The sequence below is a fragment of the Rhinopithecus bieti genome, unplaced genomic scaffold (genome assembly GCF_001698545.2).
Source record: "Rhinopithecus bieti isolate Rb0 unplaced genomic scaffold, ASM169854v2 scaffold_3062, whole genome shotgun sequence".
NCBI classification, from domain to species: domain Eukaryota; kingdom Metazoa; phylum Chordata; class Mammalia; order Primates; family Cercopithecidae; genus Rhinopithecus; species Rhinopithecus bieti.
In genome coordinates, this window is record NW_016804432.1 from 862,334 (window position 1) to 874,446 (window position 12,113).

At 34.0% G+C, this 12,113-nt stretch overlaps 1 protein-coding gene across 1 annotated transcript in view; it reads left to right on the top strand.

The window, feature by feature from the left end:
- Positions 1-11,774, top strand: part of CWC22 (CWC22 spliceosome associated protein) — a 56,460-nt gene extending 44,686 nt beyond the window's left edge. The window contains 7 exon segments of the mRNA XM_017868261.1: positions 1,600-1,677; positions 2,273-2,425; positions 4,053-4,114; positions 4,116-4,178; positions 5,696-5,797; positions 5,891-6,111; positions 10,935-11,774. Coding sequence (XP_017723750.1) covers positions 1,600-1,677; positions 2,273-2,425; positions 4,053-4,114; positions 4,116-4,178; positions 5,696-5,797; positions 5,891-6,111; positions 10,935-11,530 — 1,275 coding nt within the window. The 3' untranslated portion in view covers positions 11,531-11,774.
- Positions 11,775-12,113: the final 339 nt, after the last annotated feature.

Sequence of the window (12,113 nt, forward strand, 5' to 3'; positions counted from 1 at the left end):
ATATAATATATACATATTTTCAATATTGTTTACTTATATATATATATAGCACAATATAATGGCAACTGAAAGTAGCCAGCTCTATGTTGTAAAGTGAGGCCTTTCAGCTTTGAGTGTAAGTATCAGTATCTAAAGCGGTGCTGTCCAATACAACTTCCTGTACTGATGGAAGTATTTATATTCTGCACTTTCTAGTACAGTAGCCACTAGTCACATGTGGCTTTTTAGTACTTGAAATATGACTAATAATGTGGCTGAAGAACTAAAATTTTAATTTTATGTATAATTTAACATAATTTGAATTTAAATAGCCATTAGCCGTAATGGCTAGCAGCTACCATGTTGGACAGCACAATTCTAGAGTATCTGTTCTGTGCTTCTTCAAGATTCCCTTCCTACTTCTTGCCCTAAGTCCTCCTCTGGAGTCTCAGACACATCCTGTTAACATAGATATATGCAGTAAATACTTAATGATATAATTTTTTAAAATATTTACTATTTTTACTTAGGTTGTATCCTGTGTTAGTAAATAAGACAAAATGTCAAAATTGTTAATTGAAAATATAAAGGTCAAAATTAAAAGCAACACGTTTTTATAGGCTTGCTTTCTGTTTGTATAAAGCAAGTATATTACAGTTACTCTATTTGGAAAATTGTTTTAACTTTCTGATAAATCTTTATAGAAAGAGATTACACTAATCAGATGAATTCATACCTTTTTTCATTTTGTCTCTTCACCTTATGTTGCTGAGTTTTTTCATCTATGACATTGCTATAATCAATACATATTTCATTTGAATTATTTCAGGAATTAGTATATTAATTTGAAAACTAATTTGTTAATTAGAAATCATCTGTGGTGATAGTATTTCTTTACTGGGGATTTATCCATTAGTTTAACAGAATTTTCAGAGAGGTTTACATGGCACCTGAATAGCTCATTGGAACAATATACTAGTAGGTATGGAGTGATTCCATTTATTCATATAGATCCATATAGATAGGTCTATGTGAATAACATTTATTTTGAGGTGAGAAAATTCATCCACAGAGGTGTTTTTTGATGTTTCTTTATCAACCAAAGGGTCGTTTATGTTAAGGTTGAAGTTGTACCCACTTATGCCTCTGTGAAGACTAATAATGGTCTGCCTTTTCCATACTGAATATATTCCTTAGCAGTTGAGTTTATATCCTTGGGACATATGTAACTGAATTGTTAAATGTTGTGTTGGTGAGTCTATATTTAAAAGAATTCTGCATAGAATCCTTTAAGAATGCAGTGTATTATATCTCTCCCTTATATGTCTGTTTCCTATACTAGGTTTTCTTGATATGGTTCATACTTATCATGAATTTAGAATTTTATAATTAATATAATTAGCATAATGACTGGAAGCATAAATGACTGTCAGCCGGACCCAAGGCTTTAAAAAATTATGAGTTTAACATAGATTGAGGTTTTTATTTTATTTGCAAAGTTTTTGAAGTGTGTTAAACCCTTATTTAAAAATGCAGGTCAGTCACTATCATACTAGTAAATTATGTAGTATTTAGTCTCTTTGTGTTTTGAATCATTAATGTATTTTTTTTCCCAAATAGAAAGAACTCTGCAACATGATACTTGATTGCTGTGCCCAACAGAGGACATATGAAAAATTTTTTGGCTTATTAGCTGGGGTGAGTTCCAGCATCTACTAAGGGAATTCTTAAAACAAGTATTGTAAATTAATTATTTCTGCTTTATGATCTGGCCTCATATAACAACATATTACCATTTTTGCTAAAAGCAAATTATTCTCTCCTTCCTCAGGTTTCCCACTGTCTTCACCTTCCTCTTTTTCTACTTCATTTTTGCAGTGCTTTAACTTTGCATATCACTTTTCCAGAACTTTTTGGAATTTTCCATGCTTTGTAACAATTTCCCAATAGAGAACAATTAAATGCTGTCTTTTCAAAATCTCAAAGCAGTTTCTAAAGTCAAGTACATGTTTAGGCAGCACAATTAAAGCATGATCTACAATATTTCTTTAAGCTCTACCCACATGTGATCAACTATATGTATGATTTTGTTTTAACATGTAAATCTCAGGTAATTAGAAACCATATATATTAACTTCTTTTTTGAGCATCAAATGGCACAAAAGGATTTAGTGATATATGCTCTTTGAAAATATAAAACATATTAAGTTTTGATTCAGTAAATTTAGGATTTAATATGCTCATAATTGTATTAACATTCAATTTTTAATGGTACTGATTTTTTATTTATTAGAGATTTTGCATGCTGAAGAAAGAGTACATGGAATCCTTTGAAAGTATATTCAAAGAACAGTATGATACCATCCATCGCTTGGAAACAAACAAATTGAGAAATGTTGCTAAGATGTTTGCTCACCTTTTATACACCGATTCACTTCCATGGAGTGTAAGTACATGGGTCAATATTTATACTTCCTTCCTAATTCCCTATTATTCTCAAATAGATTTTGGTATAAGCTAGCTATATTTATCCTATTATGAAATGTGCTTTAAAATGAAATGTGTAGAACTGCTGTCTTTGAGATTATCTTCATGTAATAAGGAATCAGAAAGCTAGGTAAGTAATATACGAGAAATACTGTCTTTGTATTATATTAACCGTCCAAACATGCCAGTGTTTCAATATGATGGCTAGGAGTGTCTTCAGGAAAAATACTGCAGATTTTCATGTTCTCTGTGGACACACACATGCATACACACTCACATCCACATATGCCACTATTTTGGTGGTAAATGTGTCTCTGAATTACTCTCCCTTGATTCCTGAGGGAATAACTCTCCATGGATCCTCTTGTTGGGTTTAAGAAAAATGATTGTCCTAGAAGGATATGTTCTTTTTAGCAGACATTGAAGTTGGGTAAGCTATAGAGAGGATATCCTATAGTCATAGAAGAAAGAAAGATACATTCTTGATGGGGAAATGTGCACTGGATTGAAATTTAAAATGCTTTCATTAAGTTGGCATTTATTTTACAGCTGTTATTCAACCACTGTTAGTTAGCCACCACTTATATACTATCATTGAGAGAGGTGCTGGGTATTCAAAGTGAATTATACATGGCCCCTCCTTTCAAGAGAGTTACTGTGTAAGATCAGAAGTAAGATATGCCCATAGCAATGATACAAAATAAAAAGGCTTAGATTCTAAGAAAAGCAAAATTGCTAAAGGAATAGAAGGAAAGAGAGAAGAGAAGAGGAGAGGAGAAATTACATCCAGGAGGCAGTAGGAAAGAACAGGATTATCTTGTAGAATGCCATCCTACTAATGGTAGAATGCCATCGTACTAATGGTAGAATGAAGCAATATCTCAAACTTACAAAAATTGGTTAGATTTTTATAGTACTTTAAGTACCAAGTATGTCCAGCTGCATTAATAGGCATTTGTAATCTAACCTAGGAGACTAATTGTAATAATTTTTGACTTCTTTTTTCCCCTCTTTGAGAAAATGAAATGAGAATTTTAAACAATTAACTAATGGGCCCCCCGAACACATAACCCATAAAAACTGGAGGTTACTTTTATTTTATTTGCCCTAAAAATATTTCTTTAGGCATTTCAGTTTTTAAGCCACAGTCTTAATATTCAGAATAAACCATCATACTTTGTCTTTTTTTTTTAATCATATATTATGTGTGGTAAACAAAATTGTAGTCTAATGTGCTAAGTGGCATTTTGCCCCAAACCCTCATATACACCACATTTTGATGAGTAAGGTATAGGAGCTAGTAATCTTTACCATTATATGCTCAAGAGAGGATATCTTCCCTGCTATAAAAAGCACATTACTCAAAACAGAGAATGAAATCTATTTCTGTAGCATCTTAACATTTTGAAAGTTAGTATAGAGAAGTTTTAAACTTTGTATCAGCATAAGGGGAGATATTCAGAGAGAACTCTGGTTGAAGATGGGAATAAATAGTAATTTTGAGAAACAACCCTACAAATATTGGTCACTCCGTCCTGTCTTTTATAAATTTAAATATACTTGTCTTTTTAAACTTTAATTTTCAGGTTCTTGAATGTATAAAACTGAGTGAAGAAACCACTACATCATCCAGTAGAATTTTGTCAAAATATTTTCCAGGAACTGTGTGAATACATGGGTCTTCCTAAACTTAATGCAAGATTAAAGGATGAGTAAGTTTGCCATTAAGCACTTTGTATTCTTACTGACCTCTGGTTTTCTCCCATTGTAGCAGACATAAGCCCATCCAAGATTGTAAAAACAAGTACTAAGCCCCCCTAGGACTTTATTCATCCATTAATCACTGTGAATCTCATGTTATGTCTCACAGGACAACGCGCAACTTTTAGTGGTGGTTTTTAGTTTAAATGGAGTTCAAATTAATGCCCTTTTAAGTGTTCTTAGAAAATACAGAATTATTTTTGTATGCTCACTAGAATTCTCCAGTGATATTTATAATTTTATTTTCTTTTTACCCTAATTTTAAGCCTTAGAATGATAACTAATATTATCAGTGGACAATTTTGAATATATATTTCATCTATTAATAATTTTTCAAGTCTATTACATGGAACTAGAGCTTTATTTCAGGACTATTAGGTAATCCTCTCTCACCTTTCTTATTTCCTATTTATTCAGATTGCCACTTAGATTGACTTCTACTCTATTGACACTACTGAAATCATCTTTTCAGATTTCTCAGTGACCACCTGCTATATTCAATTGTCTTTCTCAGGCTGCATGCCTCTTTACTTCACTGCCTCACTTATGCAGTTGACCACCTGCTCACTTTGGCTCCACACTTTCTTCTCACTTCCTCTCTCAGTCTCCTCCTCAGCCTGCCTCTTCAGTGTTCCTGAGTTCCACACACTGTCTCTGGACTATTTCATCCACTTCTCTTGGCTTCATATACTTACTTATTTGGTCCCTGTCTACTTGACCAGGTTCATCTTCTCTCTCTTCAGCAAGCTGTACTCCAGCCACACCAACATTGCCAAGTTTGTGAAACACATCTAGCTCTTCATGCTTGCTTACCTCGGTTTCCACTGTTGGCATTTCCCTGTCTTCTTGATCTATCTGGCAAGCTCTTAATCATTCTTTTATATTTTACCTTTTCTATGGAAAGTTTTTTCTGACTCCACTGAGTAGTTATTCAGTGTGTTGCTGAAAACCAAATGTCCAAAACCACCTTGTTTTGTTAGTGTCTTTCTGTTGTCTCAGTCCATAGATATTGTAATTATGTGGTCTTCATCCTTGATTTCTCCCTTTTGTTGACTACTTTCACCTCTCCCCCAGTACTTTGCACAGTTCTACATATGTGTGTGTATGTGTACATACAACAGAGGTTTTTAACATTTTTTGTACATACACTTTATATACATATGTGTGTGTATATATGTACTGTATATTCATACGTGTATATATGTGTATATATTTTTCTTTGTGTGTGTAAAAAAGGTTTTTTAAAAATCTCCTACATTGTGTAATGATGGAAATCAAGTTCAGTACATTATTACTTGACCCTACTCATTTCATTTAGATAGCACGTAGCCTAACCTAATAAGTGACATCAGCTAGTTACTTGGTTGTATTTCATTTAGTAATTTAATATATCAAAACCTGAAAATGACTAAGGATTTTGCCTTTTATCTTTAAGCAATCTGTTCTCTTTTATTTTTTTCTTTTTTAGAACTCTACAGCCATTCTTTGAAGGATTATTACCCCGAGATAATCCAAGAAACACTCGGTTTGCCATCAACTTCTTTACTTCTATAGGTCTTGGAGGTTTAACGTAAGGATTGTTCTCAGAATTTTATTTTCAGATTATAAAATTATCTCATAATTGTCTTTGAAATAGAATCTAACAGATTATATTTTAAATTAGGGATGAACTGCGTGAACATCTCAAAAATACACCAAAAGTCATCGTGGCACAGAAACCAGATGTTGAGCAAAATAAATCCTCCCCATCCTCTTCCTCTTCAGCGTCCGCCTCTTCAGAGTCTGACTCATCCAACTCTGATTCTGACAGCAGTGATAGCAGTTCAGAGTCTTCCAGTGAAGAGAGCGACTCTTCATCTATCAGTAGTCATAGCTCTGCCTCAGGTATTGAAGCTCATTTGTAATTTGGCTTGCTCTTTTCTAATAAATACATTGCTGATATTTATAAAGGAAGAAAATAATTTGATTGCTTATTTGTTTTAGAGATCAGTTGTTTAAAAGCCACAATTAATATAAATGGTCCCATCTATCATTGTTGCAGTCTGTAGTACGACATTTATAATGCTGGGATTACCTTTTGCAATCCTCCTAATAGAAATGAAAGTATTTCATTGGCAAATACTTACCTGAGTGATGACTGATATGAAACATCCATTCATAATGTTTGTAATCTAGTTTATAGGAGCTATCCTGATGTTTTTATTTTAAATAAATGTTAGTGTTTTACTTTTAATATTAAAGCTTTCTGTTTGTAATTGACATATACATTCAGTGTGGATCTCAGATACTATATGAATTTTTATAGAGGGAACACATCTGCAGAGCTAGCACACAGATCAAGATATACAGATATACCTGTACCCCAGAAGTTCTTTGCATTTCCTCTCCCAGTTACTACTCCTTCCATCCTCATGGCAGCTACTATTCTGATTTGTAATTTCATAAATTAATTTTGCCTGTTGTTACCTTTAGCATTATGTATTGTAGACTCCTTTTTTATGTCTGGCTTTTTTTTTTTACCATTATGTTTGTGAGATTTAGGTGCATTACTGCATTTAGTTATAGTTAATTCATTCATATTGCTGTGTAGTTTTCTACTATATGAATATACCACAATATATATTTATCATTTTTACTCAACAGACTTTAGATTTACAAGTGATATTTCCATGTATGTTCTTGTACATATCTTTTGATGACCTTATTTATTTATTCACATTTCTACTGAGTATGTACTTATAGGTGGAGTCACTGTGTCATAAAATGTGCATATATTTAGCATTAGTGAATACTGTCAGTTTTCCAAGTGGCTATTCCAATTTACACTCCCACCGGCCATGTTTCAGTAGCTCCTGTCCTCATTAGTACTTCAAATTGACCATCTTTTTCATTTCAGCCATTCTGGTGGATGTGTGATGGTACTGCATTGTTTCAGTTTTAATTTGCAATTCAACTAATGAAGTGTTTAAGTTCATTAGTTTTTATACATTATTGGCCATTTGGATTTTTGTTGTCAAGTGACTGCTCAAGTATTTTACCAATTTTTTTTAATTAAGTTATTTTTTCTGTTGATTTATAGGTTTTCTTTATGTATTCTAGATATGATATCTTTTGCACATATATGTATTGCAAATAACCAGTCCCATTCTTGTCTGCCTGGCCCTGCAGGGCTACCAGAGCTCTAGTGTCTTTCTGTCCCTCAGTAGCATCCTTGAATCAGCAGATGCTCCCAGGGAGAAAGTGGCTGTAGAACATCGCTTACTTCTCAATGTTTCAGCCTCCTCTTGCATCTTGGCCCCTCTAGTCCTTGTTTTTCCACTAGCTCTCTAATGCCTTTATGTTTTTTACTTTGTAACTGTAACCTTTTATTTTGAACTAATTTTGGACTTAGAAAAGTTGCAAAAACAGTACAGAGAATTTCCATATACTCTTCATCCAACTTCCCCTAATGCTAGCATCTTACATAACCCTGGTTCATTTATCAAACTAGGAAATTAACATTGGAACAGCATTATTGACTAGACTACAGATATGATTTGAAAACCAGTTTTTCCACTAATGTCCTTTTCCTTATTTCAGGATTCTGCTTGCATTTAATTGTATTTTCAGTTTTCTGTATTCTATGATAGTTCCTCTTGGACTTTCCTTGTTCTTAATAGCGTTAACACTTTTGAAGTCCTCTGGTCACTTATTTTGTAACCCGTCCCTCAGTATGGAGTTTCGTCTAATGTTTTCTCATTATTAGAATGAGATTAGACATTTTTGGCAAGAGTACACTAGAAGCAATATGTTGTTCTTAGTGCATCTTATCAGCAGGTTCATAATTTTATTTTGGGTGGCAACCTTGATCACTTGAGTAAAGGTGGTGTTCACTGGATGTCTTCAGGGAAACTATTTTTCTCTGTGAAAATATCTTGTAGGGAGATGACTTGATACTATGGAAATCTCTTTTTCCTCCAGCTTTTACTCACCAATTTTAACATCCATCTTTGGATCTTGTCTGCAACACTTATTTTTACTATGGTATTTTCCTAATGGTGATTTTTTATTTGTCTGTTTTCTTCTACATCTAGTAATTGAATTTCTTCTGTAAGAAAGCATTGTCCCTCTTCCCTCATTTATTTATTTAGTCAGCTGTGTATATCAATATAGACTCATGGCTATTTATCTTATCCTGTGGGTTAAAGTCCAGTACTGTCATTTATTTTGTTCAAATCATCTTAGCTTAGGCAATTAGGAGTTCCTTCAACTTGATTTTTGGGTGCTTTTCAACGTTTTTCAATGGAACATTTTAAAATTGTATCTGGCATTTCTAGTTATTTTCAGCAGGCGCACAGGTTTGCGACAGTCTTCTCTATCCTACCTGGAAGTGGAAATGCTGTAGTAAAAGATGTTTTCAAAGTTTGATCTGGTTCACAGTTTCTGAAAAGGTCTGTGTTGTTTTACCCAAGGTCAGCTCTACTTTCTTTCATTGCAGTATCTTGGTCCAAATAAGGGATTGTCTGTTTATCCTACGTGCATGTCATTTCTCATTTTGTTTTGTTTGGCTGCAGTATTTCATCAAATGTGGCATCAATACTTTCCTCTGTAGCCTGAAGTTGAAAGGCTAGTCTTTACACCTTTGTTCCATGGCTTGTTATGTTTCACAGTGTTTTATATACTGTGTGACATCCAGAATTGTGGGGCTGTTTTTTATATTATCAGAGAAAGATTGTTTGCTTACAGGAACTTTTATTCTTGAAGTATACAAACATTGTTCATTTAACATTCACTATTTTATATTCTACAGAATTTGTTATTTCATGGTATCCATTTTGAGAACAGATGATAACACAGCATGAATTGCTGCAATAAGGAAGCTTGCTGATTCAAAATTAATTTGCCTTCTCATACAATTTCAGTAGAGAACTTTGTTTTATTAATAAAATATTAAATAGCATAAAAGCAGTATGAACTGCCCCGAAATTGGGAAACTGTAATGCAAACATAGCAAATGGAGAAGAGATTGCCTGTTGTGATATGACTGGGTTTTAATATCAGTAAAGCCTGACCGTGGTGTACAGTAGAATCAGGGGGACATTGGTTTAGCACAGAGCCAGATGGTTTCTGCTTGGGTAGCTGCAACTCAGCTGAGCTGTTTGATAGGAACCAGAGAAATAGGTCCTTAGTGGCAAACCAACTGACTGTACCATGTGCCAAAGATAGGCATTTAGTGGAAGAAATAGAGGCTGGTACAGTGAGATTTAGGTAGAGTTAGGGTGACAAGAGGCACTTTTCTATCATATTTTCTCTTTCTTGCATATGTATGAATTTGACAGAAATTTTTGTTAGCATCTTTGATTTATGCACCCAAATTAAATAACAGATAAACTGATTAAATTTGTTGTATTGCTTAAAGTGGTAAGTTATTTCAGTATAACCATTTTGTATTTATAGTTGTGATTATATCAGCAAAATCAAATTGTTCGAGGTCTTTTCAGAAGAGTTTCTTCAGAAATTAAGCCTTTGTGGCTCTAATAAAGCCTATGACTGTAAATCTTAACATGTCTGCTCTTGTTGGTACAGTTAGTGCCTCTCTGGTAACCAGAGGGGAGAACTATTGTTTTTGCAGGAGGAGGCCTTTCATTGAGAAATACATATTCATGCTGTTGAGCAAACCCAGTTGTTCTACTCCTCCTATGTTTAGGGAGTGAATGCTAGTTTGGGTGATCATTGTATTTTGATCTGACATAATATTCCTATGAATAACACACTATTGGCTGAAATTTCAGTTTTTGAATTAAATTTGATAAGTAAAATGTACCATTTGAGTCGCTTTCTAAAATTTTACATTTGCTATAAAATTTCTGTTTACTGTCTTAAATCTAAAAATCAAAACACTACTTTAGTAACTCATGTTGAGATACTATATATTCCCCTTCCTCCCTCCCCTCCCCTCCCCCCTTCCTTTTTTTTTTTTTTTTTTTTTGACAGAGTCCCACTTTGTTACCCAGGCTGGAGTGGGCAGTGGTGCATTCTTGCTTACTGGGCAACCTTTGCCTCCTCAGGCTCAGTTTGATATCCTCCCACCTGCCGAGGCTCCTGAGTAGCTGAGACTACAGGCTCATGCCACCACTGCTGGCTAATTTTTGAATTTTTTGTAGAGAAGGGGTTTCACTCTGTTACCCAAACTGGTCTCCAACTTCTGGGCTCAAGCAGTCTGTCCCCCACCCACTCTGCTTCCCAATGTGCTGAGATTACAGGCATGAGCTACTACACCTGGATTGAAATGTTGTATATTCGTAAAAGGCCGAGGTGGGCAGATCACCTGAGGTTGGGAGTTCGAGACCAGCCTGACCAACGTGGAGAAACCCTGTCTCTACTAAAAATACAAAAATTAGCCAGACATGGTGGCAGATAGCTGTAATCCCAGCTATTCGGGAGGCTGAGGCAAGAGAATCGCTTGAACCCAGGAGGCAGAGGTTGTGGTGAGCCGAGATTGTGCCATTGCACTCCAGCCTGGGCAACAAGAGCAAAACTGTCTCAAAAAAAAAAAAAGTAAGCATTTGGTAAGACCTTGTGTCATCAGACTTTCTATTCAATCAATTTGGCTTTGCATCCGGTTTATCTGAGTTAATAAATCTACAGTGTATCGGTAAATGTGATTGTTATAATTTTGAAATTAAGATTGAAATAAAAGCTAACTGTCTTTTATTTTACACATGCAGCTAATGATGTAAGAAAGAAGGGACATGGAAAGACCAGAAGTAAAGAAGTAGATAAATTGATCAGAAACCAGCAAAGAAATGATAGGAAACAAAAAGAAAGAAGACAGGAACACAGGCACCAGGAAACAAGGACTGAGAGAGAAAGGTCAGAAAAACACAGAGATCAAACTTCAAGAGATTCAAATTGGAGAGATCCTATAACAACGTACACATCAGACAAAGATGTTCCTTCTGAACGAAATAACTACAATAGAGTTGTGAATGACAGAGACCAAGAAATGCATATAGATTTAGAAAATAAGCATGGTGATCCCAAAAAGAAGAGAGGAGAGAGAAGAAATTCTTTTTCTGAAAATGAGAAGCATAGATACCGAAATAAAGACAGTGAAAATTTCATAAGAAAAGATAGATCAAAGTCAAGGGAAATGAATAGAAAGCACTCAGACTCAAGAAGTGATGAAGATAGATATCAAAATGGTGCCGAGAGACGATGGGAAAAATCTAGCAGATACTCTAAACAATCCAGAGAATCAAAGAAAAATCAGGACCGGCGAAGAGAAAAGTCTCCAACAAAACAAAATAATTCTACAAAATGACATAAACTGGACATGCCTTATATTCAGTTGAAACAAATTATTTTTTACTTTGATTGACAAACTTTATAGAGAATTCTTGTATAAAGTACTGGTTTGTATTTGTAAATTTAAAAAATGTTTTCATTTTAACATGTTTTATAATTGATACATCTCAAGGCCCTGTACATAAAATTATTTGAAAAGATTCACCAGAAAGGGATGTAAGTCTTGCTTATATTTTGTAAATAAAATGATCAAATGCTCATTGATTCAGTGATGTTTTTTCAATTGACAAAATATTTTTTGAATTGTTTAAGAAGCTGTTATAGTGAATTATCAGTGCTTTTTTGTTTGTAACTGAAGACCAAAACAGGTGAACCTTTTCAGTTTAACATTTTTGCTTTGTTAATGAGATATTATGAATATTTTTCAGGTGGTCACTTTTTTTTTTAAAGTAGAGGATTTATTACAATTTTCATAGTAGGCTTTGAACAAAGTATGTAATGTGTAATTTTTTTCACAAGGGTTGGTAAAGCTAGGTGTATATTAGTCTTTAAACCAGTACACAGTTATTTATAATTAGAACTTCTCTCACAGGAAATAT